At 40.5% G+C, this 22304-nt stretch overlaps 2 protein-coding genes across 9 annotated transcripts in view; one reads left to right on the top strand and one right to left on the bottom strand.

Moving 5' to 3' along the window:
• Positions 1-20868, top strand: part of fam13b (family with sequence similarity 13 member B) — a 74828-nt gene extending 53960 nt beyond the window's left edge. For 2 of the 8 annotated variants that reach the window (NM_001328042.1, XM_073921560.1), the window contains 17 exons: positions 1071-1112; positions 2278-2397; positions 2511-2634; positions 3794-3897; positions 4645-4699; positions 4791-4893; positions 5472-5537; positions 9330-9540; positions 9613-9751; positions 10693-10774; positions 11113-11259; positions 11640-11860; positions 12036-12119; positions 13017-13112; positions 13628-13893; positions 14502-14603; positions 18519-20868. In NM_001328042.1, the coding sequence (NP_001314971.1) occupies positions 1071-1112; positions 2278-2397; positions 2511-2634; positions 3794-3897; positions 4645-4699; positions 4791-4893; positions 5472-5537; positions 9330-9540; positions 9613-9751; positions 10693-10774; positions 11113-11259; positions 11640-11860; positions 12036-12119; positions 13017-13112; positions 13628-13893; positions 14502-14603; positions 18519-18642 (2086 nt within the window). In that variant the 3' untranslated portion in view covers positions 18643-20868. The remainder of the gene's footprint in view (positions 1-1070; positions 1113-2277; positions 2398-2510; positions 2635-3793; positions 3898-4644; positions 4700-4790; positions 4894-5471; positions 5538-9329; positions 9541-9612; positions 9752-10692; positions 10775-11112; positions 11260-11639; positions 11861-12035; positions 12120-13016; positions 13113-13627; positions 13894-14501; positions 14604-18518) is intronic. The other 6 variants (XM_005173128.6, XM_073921561.1, XM_005173129.6 and 3 more) reach the window with 3 other exon arrangements.
• klhl3 (kelch-like family member 3) overlaps positions 1-22304 on the bottom strand; it is a 98976-nt gene that overhangs the window by 45236 nt on the left and 31436 nt on the right. The window lies entirely within an intron of this gene.

Here is a 22304-nt window from a genome sequence, read left to right as displayed (position 1 = left end):
AGACAATAATTCTGTATAAATATATATAGTACAAGCTGAACCAACTGACCCTTAAATTAAACGGGTCTGATTGAGTGGCCATTTCTTTTTTATATGAGCCCAGATTCTAGAAATTAGGATGTCGTTTGAAGTTTTGACCTTGTAGACTGTTGTAGGTTGTTGCATTTTACATAGACTGCAGTTAAGCTTCATTCACACTATGAGGGCTTCGGATCAGCAAAGTGACAAGCGCTCGTTAATTTCAATGGAGAGTGAGCAACTTACGGCGATCTCCATCAACACCAGCAATAGCGACCATTAGCGACCGGGCGGGTATGTCGAGACTTTGCTAACTTTATGCAAATGTAGAGCAACTTGTTTGAGCGACAGCCTATAGGAGCACCAGTAGAGCTCATGTGATCTTAGCTCACTCAGAGGTCGGTTGTATTCTCCGTGCTGTAGGCAGCTACAAAGTCGCTGATAGTGTGAATGGGGCATTAGCAGAAGGTATTAGGTGTTGTCTGGATATTCCTTTTTACATGGGAGGACTGGTTGAGCACAAGCCTTTCTAGCAGTCTAAAGAGCTTAAGGGGTCAAGACTTTACACCACAGACCACACAGTTGCCGTCAAATGACTCGGATGTCATTTAAAGCTCATCTGAACCTCACACTCATCTTGTTTCTGTATGTTTATTGGCATGGCACATGTTTGTGTGCTGAATGTATGGCAGAGCACCTGTTGTATCCATCAAGTCCTTATTTGTTCATACTCCAGAACCTGACACTGGTGCTAACAACCAGTTGGCAACTAGTGTTATGTAAGCAAGAGTTTTTAGCGTGTCTGAATTTGTTTACGGGACTGCCCCCAATTCCACTCAGATGCCCACTTCTTCACCCTCCTGATGTTTCCTGTGACCTTTACAGGAAACAAAAAACCATGTATTTCCACCGCGTACGTGACTTGTATAATGTACACTAAGTAATGCTTCTTTTCCGTGATGGTACTGCTAAAGTTATTATTGTAAACAGAAGCATGGTGAATAAGAAGTTTATATGTTTCTAACGTGTCCTTCCTTTTCCTCTCTTTCCAGTTCTCACATTGCTTCCATCAGCATTCTTCCAGGATCTGCCGAGTAAGTGTCTTCTACTAGCATACCTATAAGCTTTATTATTAAGTCTCACCTAGAGTGGTATTGTTTGCTTTTTTTTTTTTTTTTTTTGAGGGGGGGTGTTTTAAAAACATGAGATGAACAACATACAAAGCCTTTCTCTGGCTGATAGGTCTATTCTCATAGTCTATTTAAAGTTAATTTAGATGACATTAATTTGAACTATATGCAATTATCCTCTGGACTAAATCAGATTTGTTGACTCACAGGCCACAGTATGCAATAAACAGACCTTTAGGTGGACAGCAGGAAAAATAAAGCTGAACAAATGTGATTATGGTCTTAAAAGCGGACAACTTAAGGGGATGCCGTCTCTTGCAGACAGAGTGGATGTCTTTGTGACTAAGGCATTCAGGAAAAAACAGAACTGAAAGAGGAATTCTGCCAAGTTATCAATTGTTTACATTCCACTAATAGTGTTCATAATGAAACAAGAATTTCTATCGTTTCATTAGCAGTTAAAGAATTGCATTCAATAACCTTAGTTTCTTACTAGTGACTTGCTGTTTAAGTGAAGCCTTCACTACCAGCAGCACATTGTGGCAGCAGAAAGTTAATGATCCCATTTCCAAATGGCCTTAGAGCAGATAATGCATTAAAGTATCTGTAACCAAACAGCTTGAGGCGAAGCTGGTGCATCTGGCCCTGAAATTGTACAGCATTAGCGAGGAGCTCTAACAGAGACCACTGCAATGCTTGGGCACAGAGCACAAACAAGCTCATCTTCTGATGATTTATTGTGTGGAAGTTTGGCATGTGCAGAGGCGGTGTGACCTAGCAAGGCTTTTGGCTTGGTTGGGCACGTGGAGGGTTTAGTATGGCATGCTTGTCCATGGTTTTACACAAAACATGTGACTTTAGCATAGCCACTGAAACTCGGAAACTGTGACCAGAGACTTGGCTGTTATAATAACAAAGATCTAGTAAGCTCAAAACATGTCTATTTTCAGACACAGGAATCTGTGGTACTTGGAATGGAGGGTTATTTGTTATAATGTTGAGCTTGCAATGAGATCCCCTTGGCTGACCTTGTTAAATAGGCTGAACAATGATTAATATGGGTACTCTGTGTCCTGGCCTCAATTGTAAGGCACATTTTTATAGACATATTGAATTTGTTTATTTGCAGTATAATCCAGAGGACCATCCGTGCTGCGGTGGAACAGCACTTGCTGGACTTACAAACGTCCATTGACAAGGAGCTCGGCAGCTATGAGAGTCAGGTGTTGGACTCCAAACCCATTCATGGGTGAGTTTTACAACACACACACTTTACTTTTTCAGGTATTTATTTGTTTGGCTTAGGAGGTTTTTTTCTTCTTAAATCTATGGATAGAAGTCAATGTTTGTTTTCCTTTACAGAAATAGCCCTACTCTGAAAACACCAGGGCCTGAGGACCATGAAGATGTGCAGTCCGAATCTGAGGCAGAGACTGAGACTCTCCCAGAGGTTACAGAGGAGGGCCTGCCGTCAGAGAATAGCGAAGTAAGCAGTTTGAGGGTTAAGCTTATCTGGATTAATTGGACATTCCTAAGAAAAACCCAGAAGAACAACCAGTAGACAATTGGCTTTCAACCTGGGGGTCTTTGCTCACTGTTGGCCTCAGAAATCTTTTAAGATGATTTGTTAAAGCATCTGAATTTTATAACAAATACATATTTTGCTAGTTGTGCAAAGTTAGTAAATATTAGCTATATATATAATATATAATATACTATGTATAATTATACTATATATATTATAATAAAATGTGGAAGTATTTGTAGAAATCTGTTTATGTTGTAAGTAAATAGTTTGGAATTAAATATCAGTTTTTAAATTATGAATTATATAATTATTGCAATTTTTATTTACAGAAAACTAAATGAAAACAAAACAAGAGTTTGCCGGCTTTTGAATGTTGTGGACAATAGGCAGACGTATGCATTACACAATTTCTGTAGTCTAGAACTGGCCTTGAAGACGTTTAGTCTCTCTCCTATCAGCAAGGTCATTAATACACAGCAGAGCAGCTCCTCCTCAGGAGAGCATGAAACAAGGGCCTTCCTGTCAGATAAACAGACCATCAACTGTTCTCAGCAGGCACAAGCAATCTTCCAGTTTAACAGCGTGCCAGAGCAAATGAAACATTTTAGATAAAGGACTTTTTTCAAGTAACTAATTAAGTAACACGATGAGGCTGGTTCAGACGAGCATCACCAAAGCTGATGATGAAGCTTTGACTCTCTTTTGCAGTGAACCGTGAGGTATAATAAAGTGAGAAGTGTGTCCGGGGTGCTTGCATCATGACTACTTTGATTAACAGTCTCTTTGGGAGGCTTCTTTTTCCCTCCACACGTACCTCAAATTCTTGTGGCCTGGCCACAGGTTAGGAACATATGAACTGGGTCACCTTCTTTTAATAGCAAATCCTGAAGAATGACAGCACCACCTGCTCAGCGCAAACAACTCCCCCCAAGAGGCACCCTATTCCTCATTCTTATCGTCTGCTGACCTTGAAAGACAATCATCATTAAACACGCATACTAGGCGTAGATATGAGCGTTCAGATGGCTTCGAGAACATTTGGCATTGTGCAGTGTCTCATTTGCACTTGTAAACCTGTTTTTGCTGTCGGTGGTAATTGCCCTTCTTTTGCACACAGGAATCTCAAGGTTCTCAGCTTAGCAGCCCTATCATGGAAGAAAGTTCTGGGATGGACCTTGACACAGAGACTCTCATAGAAACTGAGAGTCTTGGCGCAGAAAGGTTAGATTACAAATGTTAAATATACCATTTTTGGTAAATCAGGTTGAGAGATCAAGTCATTTCCATGAGAATCGTTTGGGGGGTTTTGCGTGAAGGCGGATTATCCCATTTCAGACTCTAATGATATCTTTTTATTAACTTTAAAGTAAATTTTTAGTAGAAATAACTACTCAGTCTATTACATTTATTGCCAGTGGCATTTATGTTGTGCCCCCTAGAACGCAAGCATGCACAACCACACTTTGAGGATGTACAAGGACTTTGCTTGAGTCCTCTTTGTTCCTGTAGTGACGTGGGGTTTATTTCTGGACTTTATATGCCTTGCAGCCTATTAGTGAAAAAAATACTTTTCTAACGAAGTAGCTTTATTTTTTAAGCTTCCAGGAATAACATTTTACAAGGAAACATACAAAATTGTTCTACTCTTTTAATTGAAAATAATAATATAAATTACTAGCTTTAAATAGCTTGCAAAGTTCAAATAGTGTTCTTGTAAAAACATTTGTAAGCCTGTTAGATCTGGTAACTGAGTGTCCTAGATTGCAGTCTGTAGTGGGTGTGACTGGTGAAGTTTAGATACACTTTAAGTTCTCTACTTCTTTAACAGCCTTATTAATAGACTTAATATGACAGTTTTTTCCCAAGCAAGACATTTAAAGAGCTCCTATGGAATAGCGCTATAATTGACAGGCATGAAGGGAACAGATCACACTGTGGAGTTTACAGTCATTTGTTTCCACTTTTCAGACTGGAGAAGCACTCAGACTATGAGCAGATGGACCAGACTGATGTTACCACCTGCGTGAGTAGATTTCAATACCACCAGGATTCTGTCTGTTTTCCAAACACTGCAAGATTGAAGCATCTAATCAAACTTTTTCAATGACTCACAGGAGCCCGATGACTGTGACCTGAATGCTAATTCTGAGTCCACAGAGCCAGCCAGCGGTTTTCAGTCTTCGACCAGAAGCATGTTCTTGGAAGGCGAACAAGAAGGTAATTCTTTCACTCCTGTCTTTATAAAATACTACAAGTCAAACATTTACTTCTTAGGTTTCCTATAAAGAAATTTTGCACACTGTTTACACCGTGAAAGCATTCAACTGCTTGTTTCTTCATTGTTAAAAAGCTATGAATTAAAACAATAACCTGCTCAAGTCTGTCCGATCTGTGGTTGATGTTAAGGCATTTGTTTAAAGTCAGTCCTTTGTGTCCCATTTGGAGCGAGTTGTGCTGTAATCTCCTTTGAAATTTGACCAGGATGTGTCTGTATGTTTGTTCTGGCTGAGTGTTGGCATTCTGAGAAGAATTTAATAGATCACTGAGTTGCAAATAGGGAAAGTAAGCTTTTATTATTCAGAAACCATCAATGCATATGGTTTGGCTTTCTCATGTATTTGGAGATGTATGTGAAATAAATGTGGCTCATGTGGTATAAGTGAATTCTAGTTATGACTCATTTAATTCCAGTCATAGGTCCACAGCATTGTGTGTGTCTGTGAGTGTGTGTGGCTCGTAGCTCATTGCACTCTTCTGTGCTATGTCTCTCTCTCTCTCCGCCCATGCCTGGTCAGCATCATGCCCCATCAATTTCCCACCCATTGACTTCACTTGTATGCACCTGCAGAGAGAAGGGAACGGTAAGTAGCATCTCCACAGACCACTCCTGCTCGTCCAACATCTGCTGAACCTCTCAAGTTGTTTTCTCACTTATTTTAAAGCCAAATTTGACTTCACCCCCTCTCCTTTATGTCACTCAGCTTTCGTTTCACTGTCTTACTTTGACCTTACACTTTCAACATCAACCACAGAGTTCCACCGTGAATGGCTTTAAAAAATGTTTTGTGAGCTGCGTGTGCACATAGAACAACACATGGATAAAACATGTCTCTTAAAATTGAAGCAGCATTATGAAGGCCCAGAGGGATTCTGTGTTTTCAATATAATTTTAGAGGAGTTCTGGAAAATGGATTTAAATATGTTATTATGTGTTGAACCAAAGTAAAAATACTACTATTAAACTGGTCACTAACAGCAAAATAACTTAAAGGGCACCTATGATGTAAATCTATATTTTGTAAGCTGTTTGGACAGAATTTTCTGTATGTGTAGTGTGTCCACTGTCATGCTGGAGTGATAGAAACCTAACAAGCCTCTTTTTAGAATTTTCCTGAGGTTAAAATAGGATCCAAATCCCAGTCATTTTGAGGCCCACCACAATGTAACGGTTTTCCCCGCCCACCAAATTGATTGACAGATGCCATGTCTTCATAATAACATGTATATACTTCCACAGAATCTTTTTTTGCAAATAACCTGGGATTACAATATCTGTTCCAACTCTGTGATTTTTACAAGTTTAAAAACGTTTTAAAACAGAGCATGTTCGTGATAAAGACAGTAAAATTGCTATGTATTTCTTAATCGATATAATAACCACGACCACATGGTGTCAGTTAACGCTAATGTGTGTTTGTGTGTGTATGTGTGTGTACTGCAAACTGCATGTGTATGACTCACTGTATCAGAAAGGCTTGAATAGACTTCACCGCAAATACATCAAATAAACTTACTTGTTATTTTTGACTCGTGACCTTCTTTCAGCTTCATCTGAGTCTGTCTCTGTCATTGTGCTGTTTGTCTGACGTAACGCACAATGACACGCAGACATGCACATGGGAACGGTGGGCAGGGAGAAGCAGCCCATTTTCATTTAAAGCCACAGACCACAAAAACAACTACTTTGTACTCGAATACCAAAATGGGCAAATTCTGGAGGCTTTAATAAATAATCTGATGGGTATTTTGAGCTGAATCTTTAAAGACACATTCTTGAGACACCAAAGGCTTATTTTACATTTTGTAAAATAGGTGCCCATTAAATGGAAAAATAAATTTGATGTTAAATTACCCTCAGGCCATCCAAGATGGCAGTGACTTTAACCTACAGTGATGCAGATTTTTAGCTAAAACCATTGTCCTCTAGTATACATATAATGAAACTAAGTGGGTGCCCTCATTTCAAAATAAAAAAAACATATGTAAGCAAAACGTAATTAATTCCTGTGGCTCCTAGTGGTCCTGAGCAACAAACTTAACATTATTAACTTTATTAGTAAAACAAAATGTGCAGTTTGTTGCACAGAGCTATTGTTTGATTTTTTTTTAACACCTCAGTGCATCGTCAAGAGCCACAGGTATTACTTATGATTTGTAAACCTATTTTCTTAAATCTCAATTTATAAGGGGGGTCTCTCCACACCACCACCAGTGTGCAGCATCCACCTGGATAATGCAGCTGCAGCCACAGGACAACGGTGCCAGTGCGCCCACCGCACATCAGCTGTAGATATAGTTGACAGACAGTGATAGAGCCAGTTTGGTGGACGGGGATGAATGAGAGGCCATGATGGTTAAGGGCCGATGGAGGGTATTTGGCCAGGACACCGGGGTTACACCCCTACTCTTTACGAAAAGGGACATGAGATTTTGAATGCCCACAGAGAGTCAGGACCTCGGTTTAATGTCTCACCCAAAAGATGGTGCTCACTGACAGTATAGTGTTCCCTTCACTTTACTAGGGCATTAGGACACACACAGACCGCAGGTTGAGCACCCCCTGCTGACCTCTAACACCACTTTCAACAGCAACCTGGTTTACGTGGTATCCCATCCAGGTACTGGCCAGGCTCAACCCTGCTTAGCTTCAGTGAGTAACCAGTCTTGGGCTCCAGGGTGATATGCTTGTGGTATTATATGGGTACTAACAATGGTTTCAGATCGTCTTTGTTGTTCTACAAAAGAGGAAAAGGAAGCTGTAGGTGATGAGCAAGCAAATCAAAAAAATTGGGTGAAATATTCCTTTAACTTGATTTAAGAAATATGCAAGGATATGTAGAATCTTTTGAATGTGTTTCCAGTTCTAATCTGTGAACCTTTCTGTAGGTTTAGGTTCCATGGTGGACTTGAAATAAAGTAACATTGGCAGCCAGTCAGAATCCATCTGACTTTAAAGCGCTCAAGCATTTAATAAGGCAGATGATAAAACCACAGCTCACGCTCATTATAAAACAATTGCTAACATCCATGGCCCTGTACCATCCACATGAATTCACAGTATTCCAGATTCCATTTTTCTAACAAACTCTAGCTTCATGACAACCACAGTCACACTTTCTGACGTCAATCTGAGCTTGGTCTGTGGTAACGGCTCTAGTGTGAGAACGCCTTCAGTTTAAGTTCGCCCCCCTGAGACTCTGACTAACCCTTCGGCTCTTCACATGCACCCAGTTAGTCCAGCTGACTCCCACTATTTACCATCTGCCATCAGCAAATGCATCAGCTTTCTCTTAATCAACTACCATGTCAGACATCCAGGCAGTGCAAATTTGATCAGCTAGGTTTCCATAGCAGGCCCTAGTCCAGTACATTCTCTGCCCTGTTGGGTCAACGTGACTTCTGCTCTTAGCATGTTTCCTTGTATCAAGCACTATTAACAATAACTGCTGTCTCTGCTGATGAAGCAGCAATGAAGTACCATAAATATTTTGGCTCGAAAATGTATGTGTATGAATGTTTGCCTGAGTGGATGACATTATACTGTGCACTATTACCCAGAATAGACAACTGCCAAATAATTTGTCCATTTCTCCTAATGCCGAGTTCAGACTACATGATTTTCGCCTGGATTTTGACTTGCTGACATTTTTAATTCAAATCATGTCTTGTCAAATAAGTTTTGACTGAAAATAACATTGGTGATCTCCTACATTCAATTAGAGAGCAGCATCCAGGGTGTTGGGAATAAGTGGTATTGGGGGGTGTTGGATGGTGGAGAGGTGTCGTAGACAAAGGACGAATGTAAAGAGCGGAAGGTTGTCGCGGACAAAAGTAAAAGTGAACAGCGGACAGGGGAGGAGGGCGGTTGAAGAGGGGGATCAGTAAAATTAGGTGCCAGATCAGATTTCAGAGGTGCCGGATCTGGATCCAGTGTGTTCCGGCACAAATTAAGCCCTGGTTGTGGGAGACAGTTTTGGAACAAAGACAAAGTTGTCGGCGATTCTATCTACTGTAAAGTCATACAGTGTGAAACGCCATCACCGATCCATCTTGCAGTGTAAACACAGCAGCAACAAAAATGCTACACCAGATAGTCATGCAGTGTGAAAACATCTGTGACATGACTAAAATCGTGCAGTCTGAACTCAGCATAAGTCTTGTGATGATGTGAATTTTAGATTTGATGTGTTGTGCTGCTCGCTCTATGTCAGAGCAGCTCTAAACATTGTTCACCTATTTAGGCTTTGGATTAAAAACAAAAGGCAACTTTTCACTGTTGTCAACTTCTTATTCAGTGTTATTGCGAATTCAACTACTAAGTTGTTGGGATGGTGTTGCTTGTATAATGGTATGTGTGTCTATGTCTTTGGCAGATCCCATGCCAGTGTTCATGTCATGGCAAGAGGAGACCGAGTCAGGGGAGGCCCAACTGTCCCCGCTGGCAGGCCGCATGATGCCCTTACCTCTAGAAGAGGATGCTCATCCACTACTGGCTCGACGGTTTCTGGATTTTGGCCACAGCCAGCGGTTCTTGCAGCAAGACCATGATGCTTCATCCTCCACCAAAACTCTGTCATGTGGGAGGTGAGCAGAGAAACTACAAAAGTTTACTCAGATACACTGACAGTCTATTCATGCTTGTGTCATGTCCCACAGGCCTCGCCGTGCTTCCCTCTCTTCCAAAGACAGTGTGAAAGGAGACAATGTCTCTCAACAGCTCACCAAGAAACTCCAGAACCTCAAGAAGAAAATCAAGCAGTTTGACGAACAGTTTGAAAAAGAGAGAAACTACAAGGTTAGAAAAGATCTGGCAAATACGTCCAGTACACTTGCAACATCCTTAAAGTCGGCATGAAATCAAATATTACTCTTCTTTTTCTTAGATGTATATAGTAGTGCTTGTTATTAACAATGTTATACCAAACGATCAAATCCCATAACCCACCTACCCACCTTGAAACTTCTTTTCTTTACTTCTGGTCACATGAAATGCCTTTAGGACAGGGCTATCAGTGTATGACTTGCTTTTGCCCTGCCTTTGAGGGAGACTGCTGTTTGAATAAATGTTATAAATTAAAACAATCTATAAGATGTAGATCCTCGTTCTCGTCATCAGGCACCTGAAAACATTCTGACAGTGATTTCAGTTGACAGTTATTTCTTACACTTGAGTGTAAACTGGCATTTCGCAGTCCATATTATTAGCAACGCCACACTTCTAACGATCTAATCGGTTCCCAAAGGATGAAATCATGCGCCTCTCTAACGTTCCAGCTTCATCTTTAATTAGCAGCTTGTATTAATAACTTGTAAAGTCTCAAAAGTTGATTGTTTTACTGAACGTTTGATAATACATTTACATCTATAAGATTTGGCTCCTCGTTGTTGTCATCATTGGGCATCTAAAAACATTTTGACGGTGAATTTAGTAGACAGTTGTTTCCCACACTTGAGTGCAAACTAGGATTTCGCACTCCATTTTGTTAGCAATGCTGTACTTCTAACGATTCCAATCATTTCCTAAAGGAAGAAATCATGGACCACCCTAAGTTTTTCTAACTTTAGACACCATTCCTACGTAGATGTATGTATGATAGGGAAAGAAAATGACAATCCTAGGATTTTAACCCTTTATTAAAGGAAACCCTTAAATTGTAGCAGGAAGTTTTGCTCTTGCAAATTGTCAAACGTGAATCATGAATTCATTTTAATGAACTGTCTTTTTGTCATTTGCAGCCATCTCACGCTGACAAGGCAGCTGACCCGAAAGTGTTGAAATGGATGACTGACCTCACCAAAATCCGCAAGCAGCTCAAAGGTAAGAGTGTTAGTGTGAGCAGGGGGAGCGTTTTGGGTGTAGAGGTTCTGATTGTCAGTGTCACAGTTATTGGGCAGTCCTACTCTGGCCTGCACCCCTGTCCGCTGCAGGACAGATTGGAAAAGTGCACCTTACACTGCATGTCTGTAGAGGCTCTGGGGTTCTCTCTCATGGGACCACCCTCATACTCTACCGGAGACCCCTCCACTCACTGTGTTTGGCCCCCCCTACACTTCCCATCATCCATTTCCATTTAATGACCCCCATCGGAGGTGCACTGTCGTATAAAGTCTCTCTTTCTCTTTAACTAAATCCCCTCGGATGGCCCGCATCGGCAGGACGACATCACCTCTTACCCAAAGGTTCCCTGAGGCACCAGGCCGTGCTTCAGTCTTACAGATGCCATTCGTCCTCTTCCTCCGTCCCGAACACACCCCATATTACACTGTCACGCCCCCTTGCCTCTAGACAGTCACCCCACTTCTGTAAGTACATTTAAGCAGCAGTAAGTAGACTTCAACACTCCTCTCTCTCTGACTGTCTCTCTGACCGCGGTCGAGCAGATGCATTCCCCCTACGGGACACTCTCAGCCACGTGTCTCAGCTTCTTTAATCACCTAAAGTGTATGTTTATGGGGATTCAAGGGCTTACATGCTGTTTTCAGCTGAGCTCCTTGGGCTTCCCTTTTGAGGATACTAAAATATTGCCTCTGATATTTTACTTTATGAGGTCGTCAGTTAAATACTTTTCTCAGATATTGGCGATACACGGTTGGTGTGGCCATCTTTACCCTGAAGTTCCCAGCGACCTGCCACCTTCTGGTTTCTAAAATTGTTTCTTTCTCTTTGTGTCTCTTTCGTCCAGATGCCAAACACAAGGCTGAAAGTGAGCTGACTCCACAGACACGTCCACGCAGTAACACTTTACCCAAGAGCTTTGGATCCACTTTGGATCAGTCCGCTTATGAGGACACTGTGGAGATTGAGGCACGGGGTCACCGGCCCACTCGAGAGGAGACGCTGGAGCTCATTCAGCAGTGTATCCAATCCAAAAGAGATGAGGATGGCTGGCCAGAAGATGTCAGAGTGCGTTCCAGTTTCATCTCTAATTAACAGCTTTGATTATTAAATTGTAAAGTCTTAAAAGTTGATTGTTTTACAAAAAGTTTGACATATGTTATCTAATGTTGTAAAATCTGAAATCTTTTTACCAAATAGTCTTTTGACTACTCTAAATTTACTTCCATGTTGCTCTTTACAGAAAATGACCAAAGAGCAGCTTGCCAGTGAGAAAACAGTACTGCAGAAGAACCTTCTGTACTATGAAGGACTGCATGGCCGCCCGGTAGGAGTCACACACACGCACACATATGCACATTAAGGCCCAATCCCAATTTTATTTTTGTACCCCTACCCCTTCCCTTTGGCCCTTGAAACAAAGTGTGAAGGGAAAGGGCTTCAAAATTTACCTCTAAGACTGGGGCACCACTACAACACCCGGACACGTCATCACACGTCATCGCAATCTCTTGCTTCATATGAGATTGACTATGATGGTGACTGTTGTAGTTATTTCAGTTGCGTGATATTTTGCTATTTCTCTTTAGGAAATCACTGAAGGCAATGATATCCTGTTATTATAATAAGATGATGTGAAATTAAGATCATAACAGTGCTGTGCATTTACACCGCGGCCATATTCATTTATGTAAATAAAGGAAACACCATTAACATTATTCCAGACACTGTAAAAAGGTCATTCCCAGCCTCTAGACTTATCTGACACGGTATTTAAGAGTCATCAAGTGACAGTGTTGTGAGACTACTATACAGGAGTTATTATTAGGCATTATAGATGGGGGGGTTTTCAAAGCATGACGGTGAAACGCAAATGCTGTTATGAATATATTAAAGCATATGCTTTTTTGTTGTAAGATTCGTGAATAATGACAATAAATAGTAATCTGTGCCTCTCCTTACGTCCGTGTGAAGCCATGCTGACCTTATTAGAGGTGTGTTCTGGGAAGTTTTTGTACCCATACCCCTTGGTTTCAAGTGTGATACTTTCAAGGGCTATCTTGCCCTTGCCCTTAGCCCTTTGCCTTCAAGCTAAAGAGAATTGAGATACCCATTCCAGTGAACGTGCAAAACTAGGGGCAAGGGGAAGGGCTAAGTTGTAGAACTGGGATTGGGCTTAAATCTTTCCCATGCATGCAATGCTCTGACAGAAGTTTGTTTGCAGGTGACTCGAGAGGAGCGCTTGATTGTGAAGCCCTTGTATGACAGATACCGCTTGGTCAAGCAGATGCTCACCCGTGTCAGCATCACCCCCATTATAGTAAGCCTTTTGGGTCTTTGCTGTTATAAATAATATATAATTGGTGTTTGCAATCTGAAACCTGGTCGGGAGCATATCGATGCATATTCTATGAGTGATATTGAAAGTGCCTGAAATCTGATAGCATAGCGAAATGAAAGCTAAAACTGTTTTGTAGAATTGAAATAGGATCTGGCTGGGGGGTTCTTTTAGATTTTATGTACAATACATTACACTGTAAAATCCAACAGTCAACTTCATCTAATGAAATGAGTGTAGTTAACTCAAAATTGACTGAAAGTGAATTCTACTCATTTAAAAAGAATTTTGAACTCGGTGTTGAAGGTAATGAGTTAATTAAATACCTCATTACTTCAACTTAAATGGAGTAAGTTCACAGTACTTATTTAGATTTATTTTTTTAACTCAAATGGTTTTTTGCAATTTGTTTCCTCTAACGGTTTGAGTTACCTTAACTATTTGGGTTTTACAGTGTAGACAAAGCCAAAATAAGTGTGCTCTCCTCTCTCACACAGGCTTCTCCCTCAAGCAAACGGCGCAATCAAATGTTACAGCCCATCATTGAGGGCGAAACGGCCCACTTCTGTGGTGAAATCGAAGAAGAGGAGGAGGATGAGGGCAGGGGGCAGCAGGAAAATGTAGAGATGCAAAGCGAGTGCTCTGATATCATCATGGACCCAGTAGCCCAACCCAGCTCCCAGCATCCCACTCAGGAGAACATCCTCAGCTCCGGGAAGCTCAATCTCGATCTGCGTCTGTCCAGTACCAACGCCTCCTCAATGTGAGTGTAGACAAGAAAATCCTGATGTTTACTTTCTTTCTTGCTTATTAAATGCTACAAGAAATGTATTCTGTAATAAATGGCAAGCTGAAGTAACTTTGAAGGCCTCCGTCTGGAATTACCCAGTGGGTCTTGGGTTTAAAATAAAACCTACATTGGCAGAATCAATTTCTGCAGGGTGATTTATGTGTACACGCATTTACGCACGTAGCCATGTGGTTTATCAGGTAGGTGCAGCAATCGGCTCACACTCTCGTCATATGAGGTCTATTAATAGATCTTGGCAGATGCCTGGAAATCTGCAGGAGTCAGTGGCCCGAAAGCCTCAAGCTGGATCAAGCCGTAATCTTGTATGAAAGGAAAACAACTGCCCAGACAGCCAACTTCTAATCTACTAAACTAGATTGAGTGGCACTGAGATCCATGTCGCCTTGTTACTAACTTTTTATTGACCAAAGGTAACGTCAGAGCAGTGCGCTTGTCATGTTCAAAGGTTGTTTCCTGCTCAAGAGTGTTTTGAGTACACAGTTTCCTGTTGCTGTGGTTTCAAGGAAGCTTCAGCTCCATATATGGAAATCCAGCAACTTAACACTACCTGTATCCCACAGGCCTGAGCTCCTGGAACAGCTATGGAAGGCAAGAGCAGAGAAGAAGAAACTGAGGAGGACCATCAGAGAGTTTGAAGATGAGTTCTACCAGCAGAACGGCAGGTAGGCTTGCCAGATTTCATATGAATGCACAGAAGGGGCAAACATACGGGTGTCTTAAGATCAATGACACTTTAGTGCAGTCATAATACTGAAATTTTAAAAGCGTCCATTTCCCACAAACATTTGAGTGCTGTTGAGCACATTCTTAAACACATCTGATTAATATATAAATATGATAGGATGGCTTTGCCACAAACTGTGTGAGAACTAACCGACATCTCCAGGTACTCTTTAGAACTGGACCCAAAAAAAAGTTGTGTGCACTACTGATTATAATGTAGGAATCCTATTAGGGGCAGAGGTCCTATTTAGTGGTCCTAATGTACATGTCATTACATGGAATTCGATACCAATCGGTACTGAAATTTTAAAAACGTCCATTTTCTGCGAATATTTGAGTGCTGTGGAGCGCATTCTTAAACATTGCTGATTTGCTACTGTGATTACGTGCTCAACAGAAAGGACTGTGATTGGCTGTGAAAGTCATCTGTTCACTCACTGCTGTTTACTGAGTGTAACCACAGATAATTGTGTTACTATTTCCACAAAAATATTCAGTACCACAACTATTTTCATTGAAATCAAATTCATGACTGTGGTGTTGCTTGCATCTAATAATTCCTTACATTTGTTGAGCACTTTTCTGGACACCCAAAGGGCTTTACTTTTTTGGGGGGGAATCTCCTCATCCACCACTAGTGTGCAGCATCCTCTTGGATGATGCAACGACAGCCATATTGCGCCAGACCGCACATCACACACTAGCTGATTGGTGGAGAGGAGTGATGAGGCCAGTTATCATATGGGGATTGTTAGGAGGCTATGATAGACAGAAGCCAGTGGGCAAATTTGGCCAGGATAATCTTTTTCGAAGGACATTCTTGGATTTTTAATAGTCAGAGAGTCAGGACCTCAGTTTTTAACATCTCATCTGTGCTTACTAAGCAGCATAGTCCCCATCAATATACTGGGGAGTTAGAACCCACTCAGACCACAGGTTGAGTGCCTCCTGCTGGACTCGCTAACACCACTTCAACCCGCAACCTAGCTCTCCCGTGTGGTCTTCCATCCAGGTGCTGACCGGCCGCAGCCCTGCTTAGCTTCAGTGGGCTCACATGTGAAAGTTGCAGAGAGCTAGCTGCCGGCATCTTGCTCTACTATGTAAGATGTAGAACTGCTGTTTCATTTTATATCATTTAAAACAAAGATTTTCCAAATTTTCTGATTAAAGGCATTTTTGCTTTAATATATTTTTTCCCTAGAACAAATCACAGCACTGAAAACTAAAAGCAGACACACAGGCTTGTCCTTAAGTGTCGTTTGAACAGGTTGTTGTCAGTTTTTTTTGATGATGGTGCACAGGTCAGGGTAATCAGACTCTGCCATGATAAGCCTCTGACATTGTACCAGACGAATGCTGTAGTTGCTTCTGTAAACACTGACCCACCCCAGACTCTGTTCAGTTCATTGTTGTACAAATGACATTGCTACAGTAAGGAACAGCTGTTCAGCTTTTTAACACGATGCTGATTAAAAGCTTAATTGGTTTTGAATAAATCACCAAAAAACAAGTTGTAATACGTTTTCCAAAGTAATCCACTTGACATGACCAGCTGTTGAAAACTAACTGGAAAGTAACTAGTGTAAGCCCTCATGGGGAGAAAACATTCAAACAGCTGCAAAAGACCATGTCTTTTCTGCCTTCTTAACATATTCCTAAACATTTCAGGATGTGTTGTAGAAGAATAATAGCTAGATTTTTGCTGTCTGAGATTTTAAGTTTGGTTTAAAGAATGTTTGGAAGTTTCTGGATGAAGTCACATGGATTATTTTGATGATGTTTTTGATTAATTTCTTTGATCGTCTCCTGACTATTGCTGTAGAGAGCTCTTGGTTTTCATCTGAAATATCTTAATCTGTGTTCCAAAGATGAACAAGTGGGGGTTGAAACAACTTTAGGCTGAGTAATTAATAACAGTAAATAGTAAATTAACTAACAATTTTTCTTGGGAGCAGCCGTTGCCTAATGGTTAGAGAGTTAAGGCTCGTACACACCGGGACACTTTTCGTTTACGTTTATCATTACGTTTTTTGTATTTTGAGATGTTTTTCCGCATTTTAGCCCAATCGATTTTTTTCTCCATAGGGTGGCGCTAAGCTTCTGACACCTGCTTGTAACAGAAGAAGAAGAGAGAAAGTTGACACGCTTGTTGTTAAAAATAAGAGTGCAATAAGCAGCTCCACGTTCATATTGCCTCTAGGCATCTTCTTCAATGTTCGCTCAAAATTGACAGTAACAAAAGGGCCAATCTGATTAGTGGAGAAGGTTTTGACGCAGTGCGTTAAAGCAAAAAACAAAAACAAAAACAAGCATGAGGCGTTTCTTTAAAAATGATGCTTTCAGACCTGGGGTCAGTTCTTCGTACGTGGATTACTCAGTTAGCTGGATTTGGATATTGACGATTTGACACGATCCAGGATCGTTTCGTTCTTCAAAGCTGATCCAAGAGTTGTTGTCATAGCAACAGTTGTGCTAGCTCAAACCTGATCGGGAGCAGGTTCAATTCATATAAACAGGGTTAGATCGGGTCAGTTCAAGCAGTGTTAATACAGAAAGTATGTACCGAATTCTGATATTTTCTTACAGTAGTAGTTATATACACTTGGGAAAATGGTCAATATTTTTAACTATTTATATAAAGTTACAGTTATTAATAAAATAAATAAAGTTATACACATTAATAAACTTATGCAATCTGCACCCTCGAAATGAAAGCACATAGACTGCCAACTTATTATTGATACTTATTATTGGCAACTTATTATTGCCAATCAACTTATTGATATGAACTTTTTAGATCGCTTTAGTACAAATTGTGTATGATAATAGAAATGCACAATGTGACTTTTTTTTTAAAAGCAATAATACATTTATGCAGTCGTAAACATGTTTTGACAGTTAATAGGCCAGAGATGTGATGCATCACAAAAGTTGCAGACGCCTTTACCAATATCAAAATGCTTTTGTAAACAACCAGTTATCCTTTACACAGATAAAAAAAACAGCTACTAAAAATCTATTCTAAATGTTGAACTAAATACACTGATATGCATTGTAATACATGACTACTCTTGACACATGAAAGTGTAAAGCCTGCAGCTCACAACAAACGTGGAAGGTGATTGCTTGTCATATTTAATAAACCATTTACTGCTGCTAATTTGATATAATTTTGCTCACATGGATAATTGAATATTAATCAGATGATGTCATTACGCTGCTGTGCCGTCAGCCAATCGTTGCATTGCTGATCATGATTTCGAAGATCAATCGATCTGTCCTTCACAACACACGCAGTGATCTCAGATCAGTTTATCCAAACATTCTAATCTGATTCGCAAACTTGTTTGAAGAACCAAATTAGCGAGAAATCAGTTATCAAGATTAAAGAATCCAGGATCTGCCAAATTATCTTAGATCATTTAAGCGAGCTACGAAGAACAGACCCCTGCCGTTTTGCGAGTTGGTGTGCATGATCACATTGGCTGCCTTTATTTAGTCACAAGGCGTTAAACGTCGACGGAAGACGCGAGCAAAAAGCGTCCTGGTGTGAACAGGGCTTTAGACTTGTGACTGGAGGTCACATGTTTCAGTCCCGGCATCAGCAGAGATTGTAGATGGTGGGATAAATGTAGAGCACAAACCCCAAGTATACTTGGCCACATATCACAACATTCTTTTACTTCCTTTTTCCTTCTTTTCCTTCAAACATGAATTTTTTTTTGTGGCTTGATCAACCAAAACTTAATACTAGTCAGTAACAGGACCAATCTCCATATACAAATATTTTATGTTGGACAAAGCATTATATTCTGCATCATTCTTAATTAAAAATGTGTGTTTCCCCCCAACAGGAATGTTCAGAAAGAAGACCGCTTGCCTATGATGGATGAATACAAGGAGTACAAGCGCATTAAAGCCAAACTCCGGCTTCTGGAGGTCCTCATCAGCAAGCAGGATTCATCCAAGTCCATCTAAAAAGTTTCCAGTTGTCTCCAGGAGCCAATCAGATCAGCCATCTCTAATGCCCAAGCAATGTCATCATCTCGACAGTGGTCCATCAATTTCCACTGTCGTCCTTCATCGCTCAGCCACTGAAGAAAATAAAACCCCAGTCATCTAAAAGAAAAACCTTACAAAGTTCTTCTCCTTATTTAAGTTTGATATTCAGACTTTTGTTTGTTCCTGTTTCCTCATTGCGTGAGCTTTCTCATACTGAGATTCCACCAGGGGGGTGTGCTGGGATCAGTAGACATCAGGCATCTAACTCTTCCTCAGACCACATATACGGTCAACATATTTCAAACACCCACGTCATACTCCTCCTCTCCCCGATTAATGAGGGGGCTTTGTGTTCTCCGAGGGTGTGATTTGGGTTTTGTGTATGTACACTTGTACAGATCTATACTCTCTGTATGTAAGCATAAATATTTCGTGTTTTTCTTGATGAAGACTGATCAGCACAGATTTCACCCTTCCGCTTTTTGCTTACAATTCAGAAGACTCTTGCATCAGGGGGGTGCTTTTTTAATCCCGTGGATCACCTGATCAGACTGACGAAAGCAACTCCAGCTGGACTGTCACAAACACTTCCTGATTCATATGTAAATAACACGTAGCTGTAAGTCGACTCTATTACTGTGTTCTATCTATTATGTACGTTTTACTAAAAGGACGACGTCATGAAAAGTGAATATATATATATATGCCAAACTGACATGTAGGTTTGTCAATGTTAGATCACAGCAGTAGATCATTTCTGACTCTATTAGTAATACGAATAAATAGAATTTGTTTGTTTTTTGTAACGTTAACAGTTTTTCCACACCTCCAGACTCTCTGAAAGTATCCAGTCATGACCAGTAATGCTGTAATCATCTTCAAACTTGATGACTTAAAGGAATAGTTCACCCAAAACAAGGGTATTTAACATACTCATGCCATTTCAATCTTCTCGAGACCTTTGTTCATCTTCGAAACACAAATGAAGATGTTTTAGATGAAATCCTGGAGCTCTCTTATGCTCCATTAACAAGGGTCCAGAGAATGTTCAGTGTAGAAAAGGAGCCCAGAACTATCCTGTGACTTCAGTGGTTCAACTGTAATCATATAAAACTCCAAGAACACTTTTGGGCACCACGTAAAAATGACTTTATGTCTCCACCATCAGGGTTTGTGTATGTTTTTGGAGCTTACTATGATTACAATGTTACGTTTTTTTCGGAGCTTTGGAAATATCTTAATTAATGTTTCATAAATGTGAGCTCTTAGGGGATTGGACCGATGTGAGAGTGAGTAATTAATAACAGAATCAAAATTTTGCGTGAACTAACCCTTTAAGGCTCTGTAGTTAACTATTTAGGAAGTTGCAGTGTCGTCGTGTCTCTCGACGTGTGATGTACATGCCGTCATTATCATGTGTCGTGTTTTTAGGGCATAGGATGTGGTTTGTTGTTAGTGTGGCGAGAGGTCAGAGGTTGTCCTGGCACTGCGGGCACCACTCCTCAGCATATCATCTGATCTGTCGTGGTCACTTTCAGCTGCCAGCTCATATCATTGCAGCATCCGCTTCAACTGGCCACCCAAAAGATGCTGCAGGCATTGAGTTGAGCTGATAGAGCGCCAAACAACTGCATAACGTCTTATCCAAGAGATAAGGAAGGAGTGATATACCGGATGGGGTCGCTGGGATGGAGAGCGTCGGCTTTGGGAGTCGTCGGAGGTCAGATGGATGTTCTGTGTGCTTGCCGAATGGATGTGTGTCCGTGGCAGATGAAGGAGGTGATGGAGATTATTTGCACAGCATTCTGGGAATGCAGTCTGTTTCGTTTGTCTTTCTCGTTAATTAAAGCACTACTTGCAGATGAAGGCTGCAAGAGCATGTTGTTATTTGATGCGTTCTGGCCCATCTTTCACCGTGTGGTGTTGTCTTTTTTATGACCATTATTTTGTACTCTCATTTCGTTTGTCGTCTCTCTTCCTGCGATTCATCTTAACAGAGCGGTTTCTCTGTATTCGTGAAGCACTTGCTTTGTCCTGTTTTGTATAAGCTTGTCAGTAGTAGGTTTGCATGGCAGAAATTTGTATTTCTATTTTTGTGCCATGAAAATGAAGCAATAAATTAGCATCGAGGCCTGTATCAGTGGAATGAGAGGCCTCCCGTATCTACTATGTGCATTTTCAATAAAAAGCTTGTGAGTATTATTTCCTGCTTACTGTTTTTGTACATGTAGATAGTGAGTATATTACAGTACACACCTGACATTAAACACGCAGACAAAAACAAACACATCACTGAAATCACAGTTGCCATTTCCAAAATGTTGCGGCTGCATTTGTACATTTTTATAGTAAATTTAGCTAAAGCTCCTTGATTTCTGTCTGAGCTGGGCTTCATTATTGACTTTTTGCACACTAAATTTAACTTGCATTTCAGAACCTTCACATTTGATGACACAGAAGTGACTTTCAAAAGATTTGTGTGACGAGCTGTTGTGAAATTTGCAGTGGAACTTATTTTTTCTTCCCAGAAAATTCCAGATACTGTGCATTCATAGTGAAACTACTGAACTTTAACCACTGAAACTATGTGAAGTTTATTCATAAACTAATTTCGAGAGGATCACGTGCTTATGATTTATCACATCCAGTCTCGTATTTGCTAATCACTAATCTTCCAATCATATGAGCCCTAAGGCACCATAAATAGTCTAAGTTTTCAGTTCACTTTATCTTCGTTTGGAAGAAGCAGCTTCACCGTAGCTAGCTCCGTTGAAGAACCAACTCTAAACCAGCATGGACAACTAAAGCAGCAACAAGCTACAATCTTCAGGATCTTCATTTGGAAGAACGCTCTGCTCTGCTCATCAACTACAAAAGCTACAAGTGCTACAAGCTACAAAAGCTTCAAGCTACAATCTACAATATACAATCTAAAAGCTTCAATCTACAAGCTACAATATACAAGCAACAACAACAACAACTACTATTGCTACCATTTCAAACAACTACAACTCCAACAATTTCATCAACAGCTTAAACAACAACACCAAAACCTTCCACTTCAAAGAGCCTCCACAACGCATCTGCTGTGTCTTCAACCTTATTTCCCAGCAAGATATAAGCCAAAACTCCAAAGCTATTGCAATAAAACGGAACCCTCACCTTCTCCTAGCAGTACACATGCTATCCATCGTTTAACAGATTGTTTGCTGGAATGTGTTCAGCAGAGCAGCAGCTCCAGCCACAAACAATGTTGAATTTGATCAACAAAATGGCCGCCAGGCTTTTTGCACCTTTTGCATGGCCTGACTGAAACTCCTTAAGCCAATAGCTGTAAAGATAAGCGTCTCCATCCAATGAGCTAAAAGACTGGAGATGGTCCCGCCCTCTCTCTTGACTCTGTTGCAAAGACCTTATGAATGAATAGGCCAGACACGCTTGTAAATTTAGTTAAAAATAAATAAATAAAAAAAATAAAAAAAAATTAAAAAATAAAAAATTCCATTTGACATTTAACTTCTGAAAAGATTATTACCCAACCAGTAAATATTAACAAGCTATTGAAAAACATTATGCCATCAAGCACAGAAGTCCAATTGTAATACGCCAGCGACTCATGTGTTGATTTACAAGCGTCA

The sequence above is a fragment of the Danio rerio genome, chromosome 14 (genome assembly GCF_049306965.1).
Source record: "Danio rerio strain Tuebingen ecotype United States chromosome 14, GRCz12tu, whole genome shotgun sequence".
In the NCBI taxonomy this organism is placed as follows: domain Eukaryota; kingdom Metazoa; phylum Chordata; class Actinopteri; order Cypriniformes; family Danionidae; genus Danio; species Danio rerio.
This window is presented reverse-complemented; position numbering and strand designations above follow the sequence as displayed.